Genomic DNA, 15,972 nt, shown 5'->3' on the forward strand with positions numbered 1-15,972 from the left:
TTTAACTTTTCCCGCCTCTTATTGCTACCTGTCCCAACGTTTTTGGAATGTGTAGCTCTCATAAAATCCAAAATGAGCCGATATTTAGCATGACATTTCAAAATGTCTCACTTTCAACATTTGATATGTTACCTATATTCCATTGTGAATAAAATTTAAGATTATAAGATTTTTTAATTATTCGATTCCCTTTTTACTCACAATTTGTACAGTGTCCCAACTTTTTTGGAATCGGGTTTGTACTTAACTCTGTTCCAAACAGATATATAAATGTTTAAGTTGTCAAATACCTTTAAATATATCTAACATAAGGGTGTTTATTTTATTGTTGGATTAACCTAAACCGCCAAACAATATTTTATACACATTTTTATTATTACAAATAACATAATAATTATAAAGACAAAATCACACAGTCCAACGTCGGATTGTTTGTGTAGGATCTGGCAACCTACGACACCGGAAGTGCTCGTTCTCGGAAAGCTGCGCGGGAAAGGCATCTGTTTGGGTGAAAGCGGGAGAGATACACGTAGCAACTGTGTTAAACAATTGATACGACTTTTGTAACTTCAGCTGTCTTAGTAACGTAACTGGTAAGTTTTGAATTATATGCACTGTGAATTCTTCATCTTTTTTTGGTTAAGATTACATGCTGTTATGTTGGTTTTCACCGAGAACTGTTGTGTTAGGTGAGCTGGTCCGTATTACGCTGTAATATTCGTTTATTATCCAAGGTGATGATGGTTCTTTGTTCTGCATTAATGCTACTGATTCACGGTTTGCGAGAACGCTTATTAATCGTTTTTAATAGTTTCTGCCTCTATGTCCACTGTTTGTTACATCAATACTTTTGTTTTTTTTAAAGGGTTTCCTCTTTCGACAGTTTCAGTTTGTGTTTTTCTCATTTTTTTTCTGCTATAACGTTATTCTTTTTGCCTTTACTTTAATGCATGATTTTAATATCTGTATCTCTTTATATCCTTGTCCATCAGGTGTCAGGATGAAGGTGGTAACTTGTGAGATTGCCTGGCATAATAAGGAGCCGGTGTACAGTATGGATTTCCAGCAGAGTGATGGGGGGAAGACACAGCGCCTTGCTACAGCTGGGGTGGACACCACAGTACGGGTAAGACAGAGCCTCTGCCTTCACGTTATACATCATCATAGGTGTCTCTTAAATCAACACTGATGGCACATTAGAGATTGTAAGACGAGAGCTGTTCTCTTTCAGATGTGGCGTGTGGATAAAGGGCCTGATGGGAAGGCGGTCGTTGAGTTTTTGTCTAACTTGGCACGACACACTAAAGCAGTGAATGTAGTGCGGTTCTCGCCCACCGCTGAGGTCTTGGCTTCTGGAGGGGATGGTGAGTTTAAAGTCTGATCATTACCTGGGTAAGCTGGTTGAATGCTTCTAGTGCCTTTCAATGGTTTAATTGAATGTCTGTTTCTCAAGATGCTGCAATCTTGCTTTGGAAACTGAATGACAATAAGGAGCCTGAACAAACCCTGACTTTTCAGGAGAATGAAGATGATCAGCTCAATAAAGAGACCTGGAGTGTGGTCAAGACGCTGAGGTCTGATTTTAGTGTTGTTGTTTTCCTCTCTTCTTTCTTAAAATGCTCCCCTTGGCTGTCTTTTACATTTAAAATCACATTATCTGTTTTATAAATTGTTATTATTCTTGTGCACCATACATCCATTTAAGTTTTTTTTTTTAGTTTTTTTTTAGATTTGGCATTTTCAGTCAATGTCATAAATCAGTCATTCAGTGAAATTAGGTACTTCTATTTGTTTTTGTATGCTGGATTCTTTCTTTTTTTTTTTTATTTAAACCCAACCATTTTCTTACAATCAACTACAAGCTCACATTCAGATGATCTGCTTCCATCCAATTAACAACCAGTGCATAAAACCATCTCCCCATCCTTTTTTTTTTTTTACATCCGAGTTAAACCATTTAACTCGGATGTATGTAACAATATGAAACAAAAATCTGCCACTACTTCCATTTCATTGCAATCATAAGTTATTTACTTTTGAGACCTATCTTGAATACTCCTGTTGTTGTCTGTGTTTGTTAGGGGACATATTGAGGATGTGTATGATATCTCGTGGACCAGCGATGGGAACTTAATGGTTTCGGGCTCTGTGGACAACACTGCCATCATGTGGGATGTCAACAAGGGTATGAAATAGAGCTGTAATCTGGCCTTAAAAGTTGAGTCCCACAGATTTCGGCCCGAGCTCGACAAGTACATTTTGATTGACACCCTTTTTAAGAGCCAGAACCCATTTCCAGCCCAACATTATTCAAATGTGTGCACGCACACAGCACTTTTGTCTTTTGTCACGAATGAGTAATTTATACATGTTTTAACATAATTTATTCATAACTAACGTAGACTATAGGCCACTTTGAAGTTTGAACAAAGAATAAAATAAAGTCCTCTGTAACATTGTAACATCTCAGCACTCTAAATAGGCCTAGGAACAGGCTCATTTAGCCTATAAATAGGCAAACGCACCAATAAAAACGAGTCCTTAAATTAAGATAAGTTCTAAATTAATATGGGTATTTGGTAATAACGGAATTAATATAAAGGCTACACCAGATTTGCTTCCCCACTAGCAGCTGAGATTTAATAAAAAAAAATAATGCCAACATTAGCGTAAATACTCTGTCCACATTATGCATTTAAGAATTAATATTTAGTTATAATTTGAAAAACCTTTACTCACCTAGATTAGGCTATGCCTACATGTTTTTTTTTTTTTTGTAGGAAAATGATTGAATCCACTGTAGATGTCTTCAGCGCTTTCCTGCGCTCACTGATGGTGCGTCGTCATTCACTCATTATTCTCATTATAAACACGAATAAAACTTTTCAACACCTCAGACTTTGCTTTAGTTGCTAGTGCAACCAAAACGTAATCACCAGAGGCAAGCCTCTGTTACACCTACATGGCCATCTTTCTCGTGCTAATCGAAACACATCACATGACCGCTCATATACCTCGCAAACTGGAGCGCAAGCCCGAGCCAATGTAAAATAATATAAATTAAACCTGTCGGGTTCGGTCAAAGATCTTCAGCTCTAGTATGAAACCTGAAGCAGGACTATTGACTTGCATGCATATTTTTGCTTTTGTAGAAGTGATGCGTGTTGTAAATTATGACAGTGAATAGTTTTTTTTTTTATCATCAACTTTTAGAAAATGTTTTGTGGTTATTGAATTCAGTGTCTGATTTGTTTGCAGGTCAAAAGATGTGCATTTTTAATGATCATAAGAGTTATGTGCAAGGAGTGGCATGGGACCCTCTTGGACAGTACATCAGCACATTAAGCTGTGACAGGTTAGTATGTTGATATAAATGGCTTAATTTCAAGCCATTACAGATAATCATAAACCAGATTAAACCTTTTTTTACATGGTTTTGCATACTGACATTATTGTAAATCTGTGTGTCTTAGGGTTATGCGTGTGTACAATGCTCACAACAGGAAAAAAGCTCACAGTGTGAGTAAGATGACCTCAGCCGCAGCTGCAGACGGAGAGGTGAGTGTCACTGGGATCTTTAGCCGGCCTTTATTTTTCAATAAAGCTGATATTTATTAAGAGATTGCCCACATCAGTCAATAACAGTGTTTGAGTACTTCTCAGATTTTAAAAGGTTTTCTTTATTATTATTGTTGTGATTTACTCACTTTTGTGCAGGTGAAGAACTACAGAATGTTCCATGATGACAGCATGAGATCTTTCTTCAGACGTCTCACATTCACACCTGATGGGTCATTCCTCCTTGCACCAGGTGCACTTTTATTTTAATTTTTACACACACAGACCTTGGCTACGTCCACACGAAGCCAGGGCTTTCCCTATCTGATCTTTTTTTTTCCCCTCACCTTAAGAAATGTCTGCGTCCACACGAAACCACAAAAATAACACACAACGATGTAGTATACATGCCAGACCAGCATGTGGCACTGTAATTCTGCCACAGATACACAAAAAATGGAGAAGACATGGACTATGCTTAAACCATGTGCGTGGTATACAAACGAACATGGAGCATTACATTTATTAATCTGTGTTAATGTTAGATAATAAAAAGACAATCATTCAGTGTTTGTTCATGTTTTTGTTGCTGTTATGTGATGTAGCATTGTTTGACTAGGGGCGAAGCGTGGGCTGATGACGTCATAATTTCAGAAAATATACGGATTTGCTGTCCACACGAAAATGCCACGTCCGTGGGGACAAAACACCTATCCGCTAAAACATTTGTGCGTATTCACAGAAACGCGTCTCTGTGTGGACGGAGCCTTTTTACTCCGTATGTTTATGTATGTATGGTTGAGTAGTTATAACAAACTTTTTAATGTTTTGTTAGAACTATTCAACATATTTACAGTGTGTATTTTTGGCCTGGTGTCCATGTGCATTCCTTGTGTAGTCAATATGGAGAATGTTTATTTACTCATTTATTTTATTTTTAGCTGGGTGTGTCGAGGCTGGAGAGAATGTCACAAACACAACATACGTATTCTCCAGAAAAAGCTTCAAGAGGTTTGTGTTTTATTGGATGGGGAAGCATATTTTTATTCAGCAAGTATGCATTACATTTACTAAAAGTGATAGTTAAGACATTTACGTTAGAAAGGATTTCTAGTTCAAATAAATGCTTGTGTTTGTACATTATTATTCATTAGTTAGGCCCGAAAACATATATACCACGAATTTCACAATCAACGTAATCAACACTACTGTTCCCAACATTGAGCACCAAATCAGTTTATTAGATTAATTTTTGAAGGATCATGGGATGCTGAAGACTTGATTAATGGCTATGGTAAATTCAGCTATGCTATCACAGGAATAAATTGCATTTTTAAATATTCAAATAGAAAAGTTATTTAAAATTGAAATAATATCTCACAGTATTGTTTTATTCAAATAGATGCATCCTTGCTGGACATAAGATTCAAAAACATTTACAAAATCTTACCGCACCATAAAATGTTCCATCTTGTGTATTTTTGGTAAATGAAAATGGTTTTCAATACCCAGCCTGACTGCTGAGACAGTCTTGATTTGTTACCATGTTTAGTGTTTGATGTGTGTTTGTGTGTCAGGCCCATTGCTCATCTGCCATGTCCATCTAAAGCGACACTGGCTGTGCGCTGCAGCCCAGTGTACTATGAGCTGAGGACAAAAACAGCTGAAGGTACACCCAATACCCTTCCCAAACTGTTTGCCACTTATGTCACATGCATGCAATGGAAAGACAGTGCTGTCCTTTTGTTTCACAGGTGGTTCACTGAAGCCAGTGTCAAACACGTTTAATTTGCCATATCGGCTGGTGTTCGCAGTTGCATCTGAAGACTCAATCTTCTTTTATGACACACAACAGACGCTGCCATTTGGATACGTGTCCAACATCCACTACCACACACTGAGTGATCTCAGCTGGTAAGTTGCACAGACTTGTAGGTGTTTTGGGCCTGTTATTTTTACATGACTTAAAGGGTTAGTTCATCCAAAAATTATGTCATTAATAACTCACCCTTATGCTGTTCCAAACATGTAAGACCTCCTTTTATCTTCAGAACACAGTTTAAGATATTTTAGATTTAGTCCGAGAGCTCTCAGTCCCTCCATTGAAGCTGTGTGTACGGTATACTGTCCATGTCCAGAAAGGTAAGAAAATCATCATCAAAGTAGTCCATGTGACATCAGAGGGTCAGTTGGAATTTTTTTGAAGCATCAAAAATACATTTTGGCCTAAAAATGTCTAAAACGATGACTTTATTCAGCATTGTCTTCTCTTCCTGTCTGTGTGAGAGACAGTTCAAATCAAAGCAGTCTGGATATCAGGTTCGCGAACGAATCATTCAGTTCACCAAATCGAACTGAATCGTTTTAAACGATTTGCATCTCTAATACGCATTAATCCACAAATGACTTAAGCTGTTCACTTTTTTTAATGTGGCTGGCACTCCCTCTGAGTTCAAGCAAACCAATATCCCGGAGTAATGCATGCACTCAAACAGTACACTGACTGACTGAACTGCTGTGAAGAGAGAACTGAAGATGAACACTGAGCTGAGCCAGATAACGAACAATAGACTGACTCGTGTTATATTTTATACATGTAAATTTTATTTTATTTTAATCTCATTATGAAAAAATTGTTGCTCTCTAACACACATTGGCCACAATTAATGGCACACTTTTATTCAATATTTTTCAACATCATTTTGCCAAGATAACAACACTGAGTCTTCTCCTATAATGTCTGATGAGTTTGGAGAATACCTGACGAGATCAGAGACCACTCCTCCTCCATATAGAATCTCTGAAATGGCCTTGGCAGAACCTTAAAGGGGTCATAGTAAACCTTTTTACGAAGTCTTGATTAGATTTTTTGGGGTGTATTAGAAGTAAAAGTCATGACATTTGCCAAGTATTGTAAACCATACTCCGAATTGGTGGTCTGCATTTAACCCATCTAAGTGCACACAACGTGAACACACACCCAGAGCAGAGGGCAGCTATAAATCCAGTGCCCGGGGAGCAACAGCGGGTTCAGTGCCTTGCTCTAGGGCACCTCAGTCATGGGTATTGAGGGTGTTCATTCACTCCTCCCAACTCCTGCCAGCACCAAGACTCGAACCTGTGGTTGGAGTTGGACTTATAACCCGAAGAGTTGACAATAGGTTTTCATGCTTGATTGTTCCAAAAAACGCATAATTTTTCACGCATTTTACACACTGCAACACCTCTCCTCCCAGTCGGTTTCAAACGCCGTTTAGTTCCTGTTTCATTGAAACCCCTCCTTCTGAAATGAGAACTGTTTGTTGTGTTTGAACTGCTAAGTGCGTGTGCCGGAAATGTCACACCCTTACCATAACTACATGTTTCATCTGCTCAGCTGTAAATATTATCGATGGCATTCATTTTGACACACTGCTGTCCTCTGTAAAATGTGCAGTGCACAGATAAAGTTGGAATTAAAATGGTAAAAAAAGAAATTCTGCCTTTTATAAAGGCCAAACAAAGGGGTTTTGGAACTGGGATGGAAAAAACAATGGATTCATCACTTTAGCAGCTCTTTTTTTTCTACTTTGTCCTCACTTGTGCAGCTCAACCAGGCCTTTTCTTTGTGTGTGTGTGTGTGTATTCTGTGGGGAGGAATTATTTAAATGAGTAACATTTTGGCCTCACAATATCTGGAAGAAGCACACAGTAGTCCAAATGACCAATTTGTTGTAGTTCTTGAAGTGATTTGTCAATGAATTATTGTCCTGATGGAAAATCCAAGCATAGCTCATTGTAAGATAACAGTTTTTTTTTTTTTTTTAGTTTGATAGACTCTATGATCCCAAGCATCTGAACAAGATGTCCAAGACCTCCAGCAGGAAAATAGTTGACAGCATTGAAGATACAGCAGTATATTTAATTGTACACATGGGCTACTATTTTCATCCCTGTGTGTTTAACTTAGCCATTTTGAGTGTTTGAGCAGATAATTTTTTTTATAAACCCTCCCAAATAATATGTGGTGATGTAGGTGGTGTTTTATTTATTTATTTTAGGCTTTTTGACCTCTACACTCAGCTGCACATCAGCCTGATTTGTTTTACTTGAATCCTGGCCATTGTTTCTGCTTTACTAGGAAATTCATAATTTATATGTAGCCAATGCAACCAAATACTGCCATTTCTTGTGAGTCACAGATGAGAACAGAATATGTTCTTGTCTGTTAAGATTAACTTTATCTGTGATGAAATGGGTGGCAGTTGACCAGACAGTGTTATTGTTCAATTTATAGAAAATTCAGACCTCAAGAGTCTAGAGTAATTTTGATATTAACTTCATTGACTAACACATTTGCTGTTATGGATGTTGTTCTACAGGTCTCGTGATGGCTCCTTCTTGGCAGTGTCATCTACTGACGGCTACTGTTCCTTCGTGTCATTTGAGGAAGGGGAGCTGGGCACCCCATTGAAAGAGCGACCTCCACTGGAGATGGTGACTCCATCTTCTACTAATGAGAAGAAAGGCAAGAGACCCTCAGCTAATGGCAGGACTGCTTCCCCGGTTCCTCGCCAGGCAAATACACCTGCTGCACAGGAAAAGGAGAAAGAGGGTTCAGCTGGCCCCTCGTCCTCCAAGACCCCCAGTGTATCTGGTCCAGAAGAGAAACGCACACCTCAAGCACTGAAAACCAAACCCCAGCCTAGAAGGATCACACTCAATACCCTGGAGGGCTGGGGCAAACCCAGCACCCCTAAATCACCGGCAGCTGCCCCCAGTACAGCCCCAAACACACCCAAATCTGCTCCCTCCACCCCTGGATCCAGCAGAGGACCCCTTACACCTCTTACAGCACCTAGCACTCCCTTGGGACCCCTCAACTCCAAAAATACCACAATTCCAAAAGGACCAACTCCTCGGTAGGGCAGCACATCTGTGGTATGATCTGATGTAGCATTGTTTTTTAACTATATGCTTGCATACACATTGTTGTTGTTTTTTAAAGTAAAGAATACTTCTATTCAGCCAGGATGGATTAAAAGTGACACTAAAGACATTTATAATTTTCATAAGATTTCTATTTCAAATTGTTTTCTTTTGAACTTTCTATTTAAAGAATCCTGAAAGAATGTTTCAATTTCCACAAAAATAAGCAGAAAAAGTGTTAAGACAAAAAGTTTATTGATCACCAAATGAGCATGTTAGAATGATTTCTGAATGATCATGTGACGCATGTGAGTAATGATGCTGAAAATTCAGCTCTGCCACCACAGGAATAATTTACATTTGCATTTTACAATACATGAAATACATTAAATTCAAAAAAAGGTCATATTTCACAATATTACTGTTTTTACTGCCTTATTTGACTGATCAAATGCAGTCTTAGTAAGCACACACAACTTTTTTTTTTAATCACAGACTTAACTTTTTTTGTACCCAGACTTTTGAACTGTAGTGTTTCTTACAACTAATTTCTCAGTTTCCTGGTCTGACTGTTATGGCAACCCATACATGTATCCCTGAAATTACATAGATTTAGTGTTACAGCTTAATCCATGACCTCAGCAGTAAAGATGATGTGCACAATAAATGTAAAAAATTTATTTTTATTTTTTTTCAGACGAATTTCACTGACTCCAGTTGTCTCCAAATCCCCCATTTCTTTGGTCACCCCATCTTCCACAGAGAAAGCCAAACACGGTTAGTAGACCCATGCTTTTAAGTTTTGCTTTTTTACGTAAGTTTAGATTTTTTTGAGTTTGAGATTGTTTTTCAATGTTTGCTTTAAATATCCATAATTTTTTCTTTGTTTCAGAAAATTATTCGTTTCTCCAACTCATTTTGAGTTGCCTAAAAGACTATTTTGTATTTAACCATATTTGTTCATATTTTGCTGTTGCTTTCTGTGTAAGAAGCATGTAAATGAATTGTTGTTGTTTCTATATTTGTGCACACGGTCATTTACAAATATTTGTTCATCACAGAGAGACCATCTCCCCCCAGCGACCCAGCATGCAAACCTCCTGAATCCAAGAGGTCCAAGACTGATGTTACCAGTGGTTCTGCCCAGAGCAGTGAGCACAAAGTAGACACAGAACCCAGTGTCAAACCCCAGGAACCATAAACACTGAATGTCGTTCTTTGTCCCTCTTTATTAGTAAACTCATAAACCAATAACTTAAACAACATGATCCCATGGACATATGGAGTTGCATACTATGTTTCTGAAACTCATCTTCACTTTCAATTTCAATGTTTGTCAATTTTCTATATGAAGAGAAGAAAATACATGTAATTATTCTTTATAACCACCTAATCCCTCGTGACTGAAGTTCCTTTTTTTATCTTATGGACAGAAATATTTTACTTTTGTACCATTTGTTTGAATTTTCTTCATAAAGATTAAGAATGGGGAGGTTATTTGAAGTAAAAAGAAAAAGAAACGTATACAGGGGATTGCAATGTTTTGTAAAGATTTGCTTGAACATTTTGCAAGATTCTTTAAAAAAAAAAAAAATTCTAAAAGACTTGGTCTGTTGCATTCACATTTATTGAAACAGAGTTGTATAGCATACAGTATTGTTCAAAATAATAGCAGTACAATGTGACTAACCAGAATAATCAAGGTTTTTAGTATATTTTTTATTGCTACGTGGCAAACAAGTTACCAGTAGGTTCAGTAGATTGTCAGAAAACAAACAAGACCCAGCATTCATGATATGCACGCTCTTAAGGCTGTGCAATTGGGCAATTAGTTGAAAGGGGTGTGTTCAAAAAAATAGCAGTGTCTACCTTTGACTGTACAAACTCAAAAATATTTTGTACAAATTTTTTTTTTTTTCTGGGATTTAGCAATCCTGTGAATCACTAAACTAATATTTAGTTGTATGACCACAGTTTTTTAAAACTGCTTGACATCTGTGTGGCATGGAGTCAACCAACTTGTGGCACCTCTCAGCTGTTATTCCACTCCATGATTCTTTAACAACATTCCACAATTCATTCACATTTCTTGGTTTTGCTTCAGAAACAGCATTTTTGATATCACCCCACAAGTTCTCAATTGGATTAAGGTCTGGAGATTGGGCTGGCCACTCCATAACATTAATTTTGTTGGTTTGGAACCAAGACTTTGCCTGTTTACTAGTGTGTTTTGGGTCATTGTCTTGTTGAAACAACCATTTCAAGGGCATGTCCTCTTCAGCATAGGGCAACATGACCTCTTCAAGTATTTTAACATATGCAAACTGATCCATGATCCCTGGTATGCGATAAATAGGCCCAACACCATAGTAGGAGAAACATGCCCATATCATGATGCTTGCACCTCCATGCTTCACTGTCTTCACTGTGTACTGTGGCTTGAATTCAGAGTTTGGGGGTCGTCTCACAAACTGCCTGTGGCCCTTGGACCCAAAAAGAACAATTTTACTCTCATCAGTCCACAAAATGTTCCTCCATTTCTCTTTAGGCCAGTTGATGTGTTCTTTGGCAAATTGTAACCTCTTCTGCATATGCCTTTTTTTTAACAGAGGGACTTTGCAGGGGATTCTTGAAAATAGATTAGCTTCACACAGACGTCTTCTAACTGTCACAGTACTTACAGGTAACTCCAGACTGTCTTTGATCATCCTGGAGGTGATCATTGGCTGAGCCTTTGCCATTCTGGTTATTCTTCTATCCATTTTGATGGTTGTCTTCCGTTTTCTTCCACGTCTCTCTGGTTTTGCTCTCCATTTTAAGGCATTGGAGATCATTTTAGCTGAACAGCCTATCATTTTTTGCACCTCTTTATAGGTTTTCCCCTCTCTAATCAACTTTTTAATCAAAGTACGCTGTTCTTCTGAACAATGTCTTGAACGACCCATTTTCCTCAGCTTTCAAATGCATTTTCAACAAGTGTTGGCTTCATCCTTAAATAGGGGCCACCTGATTCACACCTGTTTCTTCACAAAATTGATGACCTCAGTGATTGAATGCCACACTGCTATTTTTTTGAACACATCCCTTTCAACTAATTCAACTAATTGCCCAATTGCACAGCCTTAAGAGCGTGCATATCATGAATGCTGGGTCTCATTTGTTTTCTGAGAATCTACTGAACCTACTGGTAACTTGTTTGCCACGTAGCAATAAAAAAATATACGAAAAACCTTGATTATTCTGGTTAGTCACATTGTACTGCTATTATTTTGAACAATACTGTATTGTCAAAAAAATTTCTATTGTTGTAGGAAGTTATTATACAATATGTACTTTATTGTCTTTTACAGTAACAAGCTCTGTTAAGGGTATTATGTGAATTTGAATTCATCATCACAAATGCAAACAAACTTAAAGGGGGGGTGAAATGCTCGTTTTCACTCAATATCTTGAGTACCTATAGAGTAGTACTGCACCCTTCATAACTCCAAGAAGTCTTTAGTTTTATTATATTCATAAGAGAAAGATAGTCTGTACCGATTTTTCCCGGAAAAACACGAGCGCCTGGAGGTGTGATGTGTGGGCGGAGCTAAAGAATCACGAGCGCGAGTAAGCTTTTGCGTTGAGAGCGTTTGGAAGCTGTGACATTACCTTGAGGAAAAAACCATCATCCAAAACAAACCATGGCTAACAGTCAGATTCAGCCGTTTATTTATGATCCAGAATCAGATCCCAAGGCTGAAACTGAACGAGAGCAGCAGCAGCAACGACTCGCTCGAACCTGGGTCTCCGGCATGGGAGGCGGACGCACTAACAAGGAAGCAGAGATATTTGAAGCAGTTTTACTCACCGCCTGCGGTTCCAACACACGATCGTGACCCTTTTTCGTTGGGATTGCATCATTCTTAAGAAATAAACTATGTGCAAATCTGTTGTCAAACTGGGCCTTGTTTTTAAAACAAGCATCTTCGAAATGCAGAGAACAAACACTTGCACAACTCTGTTGATGCTGTGTAAAAATAAACTCCATCCACTGGTCCCTTAATGCTGTTTTTTTTTTTGGTAATCGGTGCAGGGTTGTCTTGCCCTGGCAACCAAAAACACACTCCTTTTGTGACATTTCGCGACGCTCTCGCTCTGATCAGTGAATGCCTGTGCTCTCTCATTGCTCTGCTATATGGGAGCGCGCGCTCTTCCGGCAGACGTGCCCTTAGGACCCATATAAGGAAATTCCGCTCCATCTAACGTCACACAGAGCCATACTCGAAAAAAACTTTCCGAAACTTGTGACAAACCGGAAGGAGTATTTTTGGAACAGAAATACTCCTTCAAATGTACAACTTAATTTTTGAAACTTTGTCCATGTTTAGCATGGGAATCCAACTCTTTAACAGTGTAAAAAACTCAGAATGCATGAAATAGCATTTCACCCCCCCCCCCCCCCCCTTAAATTAAATCCTAAATTAGTAGAACACAAAAAAATGAGATATTATAAGAGATATAAGTTAGTAGGACCTTATATTTTAATGTTGTACTACACAAGCAGGTTATTGCACTTATCTTAATATATTGAGTGAGAAACTCATTTAAATTTCATAACTGAGCTTTAAGACAAAAAGACAGTAACTTGTTTCCTAATTTAGTTTTTCCATTCAGAACCCATTTCAGAACTCTTAATATAAATAGCACTCAATGTATTTAAAGCATTTATTTACAAAGCTTGAATTAAGATTACAAATATATATATTTTTATGGATGAACAGGGTGGGTTTGGGGCAATATTAAAAGTAGTTGCTGGTATCTTCTGTGGCCACCAGCTGCTATAAATACTATAGTGCATCTTTTCCACATGGACTGCACCAGTTTTCCACCAGGTAATTGCAAGTTTTTGAACATGGGAGGACATGATTACATGGGGTTTGACATTGCAAGGATGATGAGCTGTCTTAGGCATCTTGTGTTATGGACATTGGCATTTTTTTACAGCAGAAGTATGGCATGTTCAAGGAGCCTGGGCATCTTTTGGTGCTTTTCAGAGTCATTAGAAAGGTCTCTTAAGTAATTGTAACTGACTTAATTGTCTGCTGCCTGTAAACCATAAAAGTGTAAAGAACTATTCCACTGGTGCATGCATGTGCAATAATTGTTTCTGGTCCGTAGAACAAGCATGTAAAACCTTGTTTAAACCATTTCCAAAAATGTTCTGAAACAGTCCTATTTTTTTCTGAGTTTATATACACACTGATCAGCCAACAACAAAACCACCCACCTAATTTTGTGTAGGTCCCCCTTGTGCTACCAAAACAGGTCTGATCCATCAAGGCATGGACTTCACAAGACTTCTGAACGTGTCCTGGGGTGTCTGGCACCAAGACATTAACAGCAGATCCATTAAGTTGTGAGGTGGGGTCTGTATGGATAGAATTTTTTGGTCCAGCACACCCTATAGAGCAGGGGTGGTCAGCGTCAGTCTTGGCAAGCCACAGTCCTGCGGAGTTTTGTTCCAACCTTGATAAAAACTTACTTTCCTGCTAGTAACCTTTAGTCCTTAATTAGCTTGCTCTGGTGTGTTTGATTAGGGCTGGATCTGAGGTCTGCAGGACTGTGGCTCTCCGGGACCGACGTTAGCAACCTCTGCTAATGATACTAAATCGGATTGTGACCTGGGGTTTTTGGAAGCCAAGCTTTGAACACTTTGATATGTTCATCAAACCATTCCAGAACATTTGTTGCAGTGTGGTAGGGTCCATTATCCTAATGAAAGAGGCCACTGCCATCATGGACCACCATTGACATGAAAGGCCGTGTGTGGTCTACAACAATGTTTAGGTAGGTATTATTTGTTAAAGTTACATTCACAGGAATCCAGGTTTCTTAGCAAACCATTGCCCAGAGCATAACACTTCCTCCACCAGCCTGCTGTCTTCTCATAGTGCATTTTGAGGTGAACAATACACATGCACCCAGCCATCCATCTGATCTAAAAGAAAACCTCATTCATCAGACTAGACAATCTTCTTTCTTTGCTTCATGGTCCAGGTTTGACACTTACATGCCCATTGCGGGCACTTTCCGTGGTGGCACTGACAACTTTTATCATGGCCAGCATAAAGTTGTTCAGCAATTTTTACCTCTGTATACTTAATCTGTGTGTTTGGACAAAACAGGCTAGCCTTTGCTCCCCACATGCATCAAAGAGTCCATGGCCCTGACGCCTTTTCACCTGTTGGTAGGTTCTAACCACTGCATACCAGAAACATAACCCACAACAGTTGGCGTTTTGGACGTAGTCATGGACTCTCAGTTTGGACTCTCTTTTTAAAGATATTTCACCATAGTAACTGGATTTATTTGAATTTTCTTCATTACACACTACATAAGAAACCAAAATCAAATACAGTAACAACAGTTTACAGTTTACACTTTACTAAACAATAATATTTCCCAAAATGTAACACACACGTGCAAATATTTAAGAGAAATAGGAAGTTTCAGCATATCATGCAGGGAAACAGGTTGAATAATGCAAGAGTTTTGTGTAAGGGAACATTTACATTTAGTTATGTTGCAGACGGCTTTTATCCAAAGCTACTTACAATTGGGGAATACATTTGCCTTGTCCAAATGGAAGTGGAAGTAGGCAGGTGCTGAGACTGTGGTTGCTCTATATGCAAGCATCAATGTCTTGAACTTGATGTGAGACGCAACCGGTAGCCAGTGCAAAGAGGTAAAAAGAGCTCTTTTGAAGAGGTGCTCTTTTGGGCTCATCAAAGACCAGTCATGCCGCTGCAATCTGAATCATTTGTAGAGGTTTAATTGTGCTTGATGGAAGTCCAGCCGCATGAGCATTGCAGTCATCCGGCCTAGAAATGACAAGGGCCAGCTTTGGAATCAGCTTTTTCAATCCACAGGGCTTCTGTGACTGACAGTAGCACAGTCTCAGTAGAATGGCCACTCTTGAAACCTGACTGGTTAACATCCAGTTTGTTGTTCTGTGAAAGAAACAATGATACCTGGTTGAAAACCCCTCTTTCAAGGGTTTTCACTATGAATGGAAGGAGAGAAACAGGTCTGTAGCTGTATGTGAAGCTTTTAATGTTGTTGTTTTTTTTTTTAGCAGTGGGGTTACCCGAGCCTCCTTGAATGCAGTGCGGAAGGTGCCTGCAGGAGAGATGTGTTGATGATGTGTGTGAGTGCTGGTAAAAGTGTAGGAGAGATTGCTTGGAGAAGGTGTGAGGGGATTGGGTCTAGTGGGTATGCTGTAGGATGGCTGGAGAGGAAAAGTTTTGATACTACTGCCTCAGTGAGGGGACGGAAGGAGAAGATGGGAGTTTTTTTGGTTGTGGTTGGTTTGAGGTCCTGTGTGTGGGGAGCTGAGAATTGACTACGGTACTAATTGTTCTGGTTTTGACTGTGAAGTATGTGGCAAAATCAGCTGTTATAGAATTGGTGGGAGGTAATGGAGGGGGGCAGAGGAGAGAACTGAATGGGAAGGATCAGTGACTT

The 15,972-nt window shown here is 38.8% G+C and overlaps 1 protein-coding gene across 1 annotated transcript; it reads left to right on the forward strand.

Annotated features, from left to right (window-relative positions):
* Positions 1-445: 445 nt before the first annotated feature.
* Positions 446-9,859, forward strand: LOC113053175 (chromatin assembly factor 1 subunit B-like). The gene is made up of 14 exons (XM_026217985.1): positions 446-593; positions 993-1,126; positions 1,232-1,364; positions 1,454-1,574; positions 2,082-2,185; positions 3,259-3,355; positions 3,474-3,558; positions 3,718-3,811; positions 4,500-4,569; positions 5,136-5,227; positions 5,313-5,472; positions 7,920-8,459; positions 9,164-9,243; positions 9,528-9,859. Exons 2-14 carry the CDS (start codon positions 1,001-1,003, stop codon positions 9,665-9,667), a joined length of 1,842 nt encoding a protein of 613 aa, XP_026073770.1. The 5' UTR covers positions 446-593; positions 993-1,000; the 3' UTR covers positions 9,668-9,859.
* Positions 9,860-15,972: the final 6,113 nt, after the last annotated feature.

This window comes from Carassius auratus, chromosome 34, assembly GCF_003368295.1.
Source record: "Carassius auratus strain Wakin chromosome 34, ASM336829v1, whole genome shotgun sequence".
Lineage (NCBI taxonomy): Eukaryota > Metazoa > Chordata > Actinopteri > Cypriniformes > Cyprinidae > Carassius > Carassius auratus.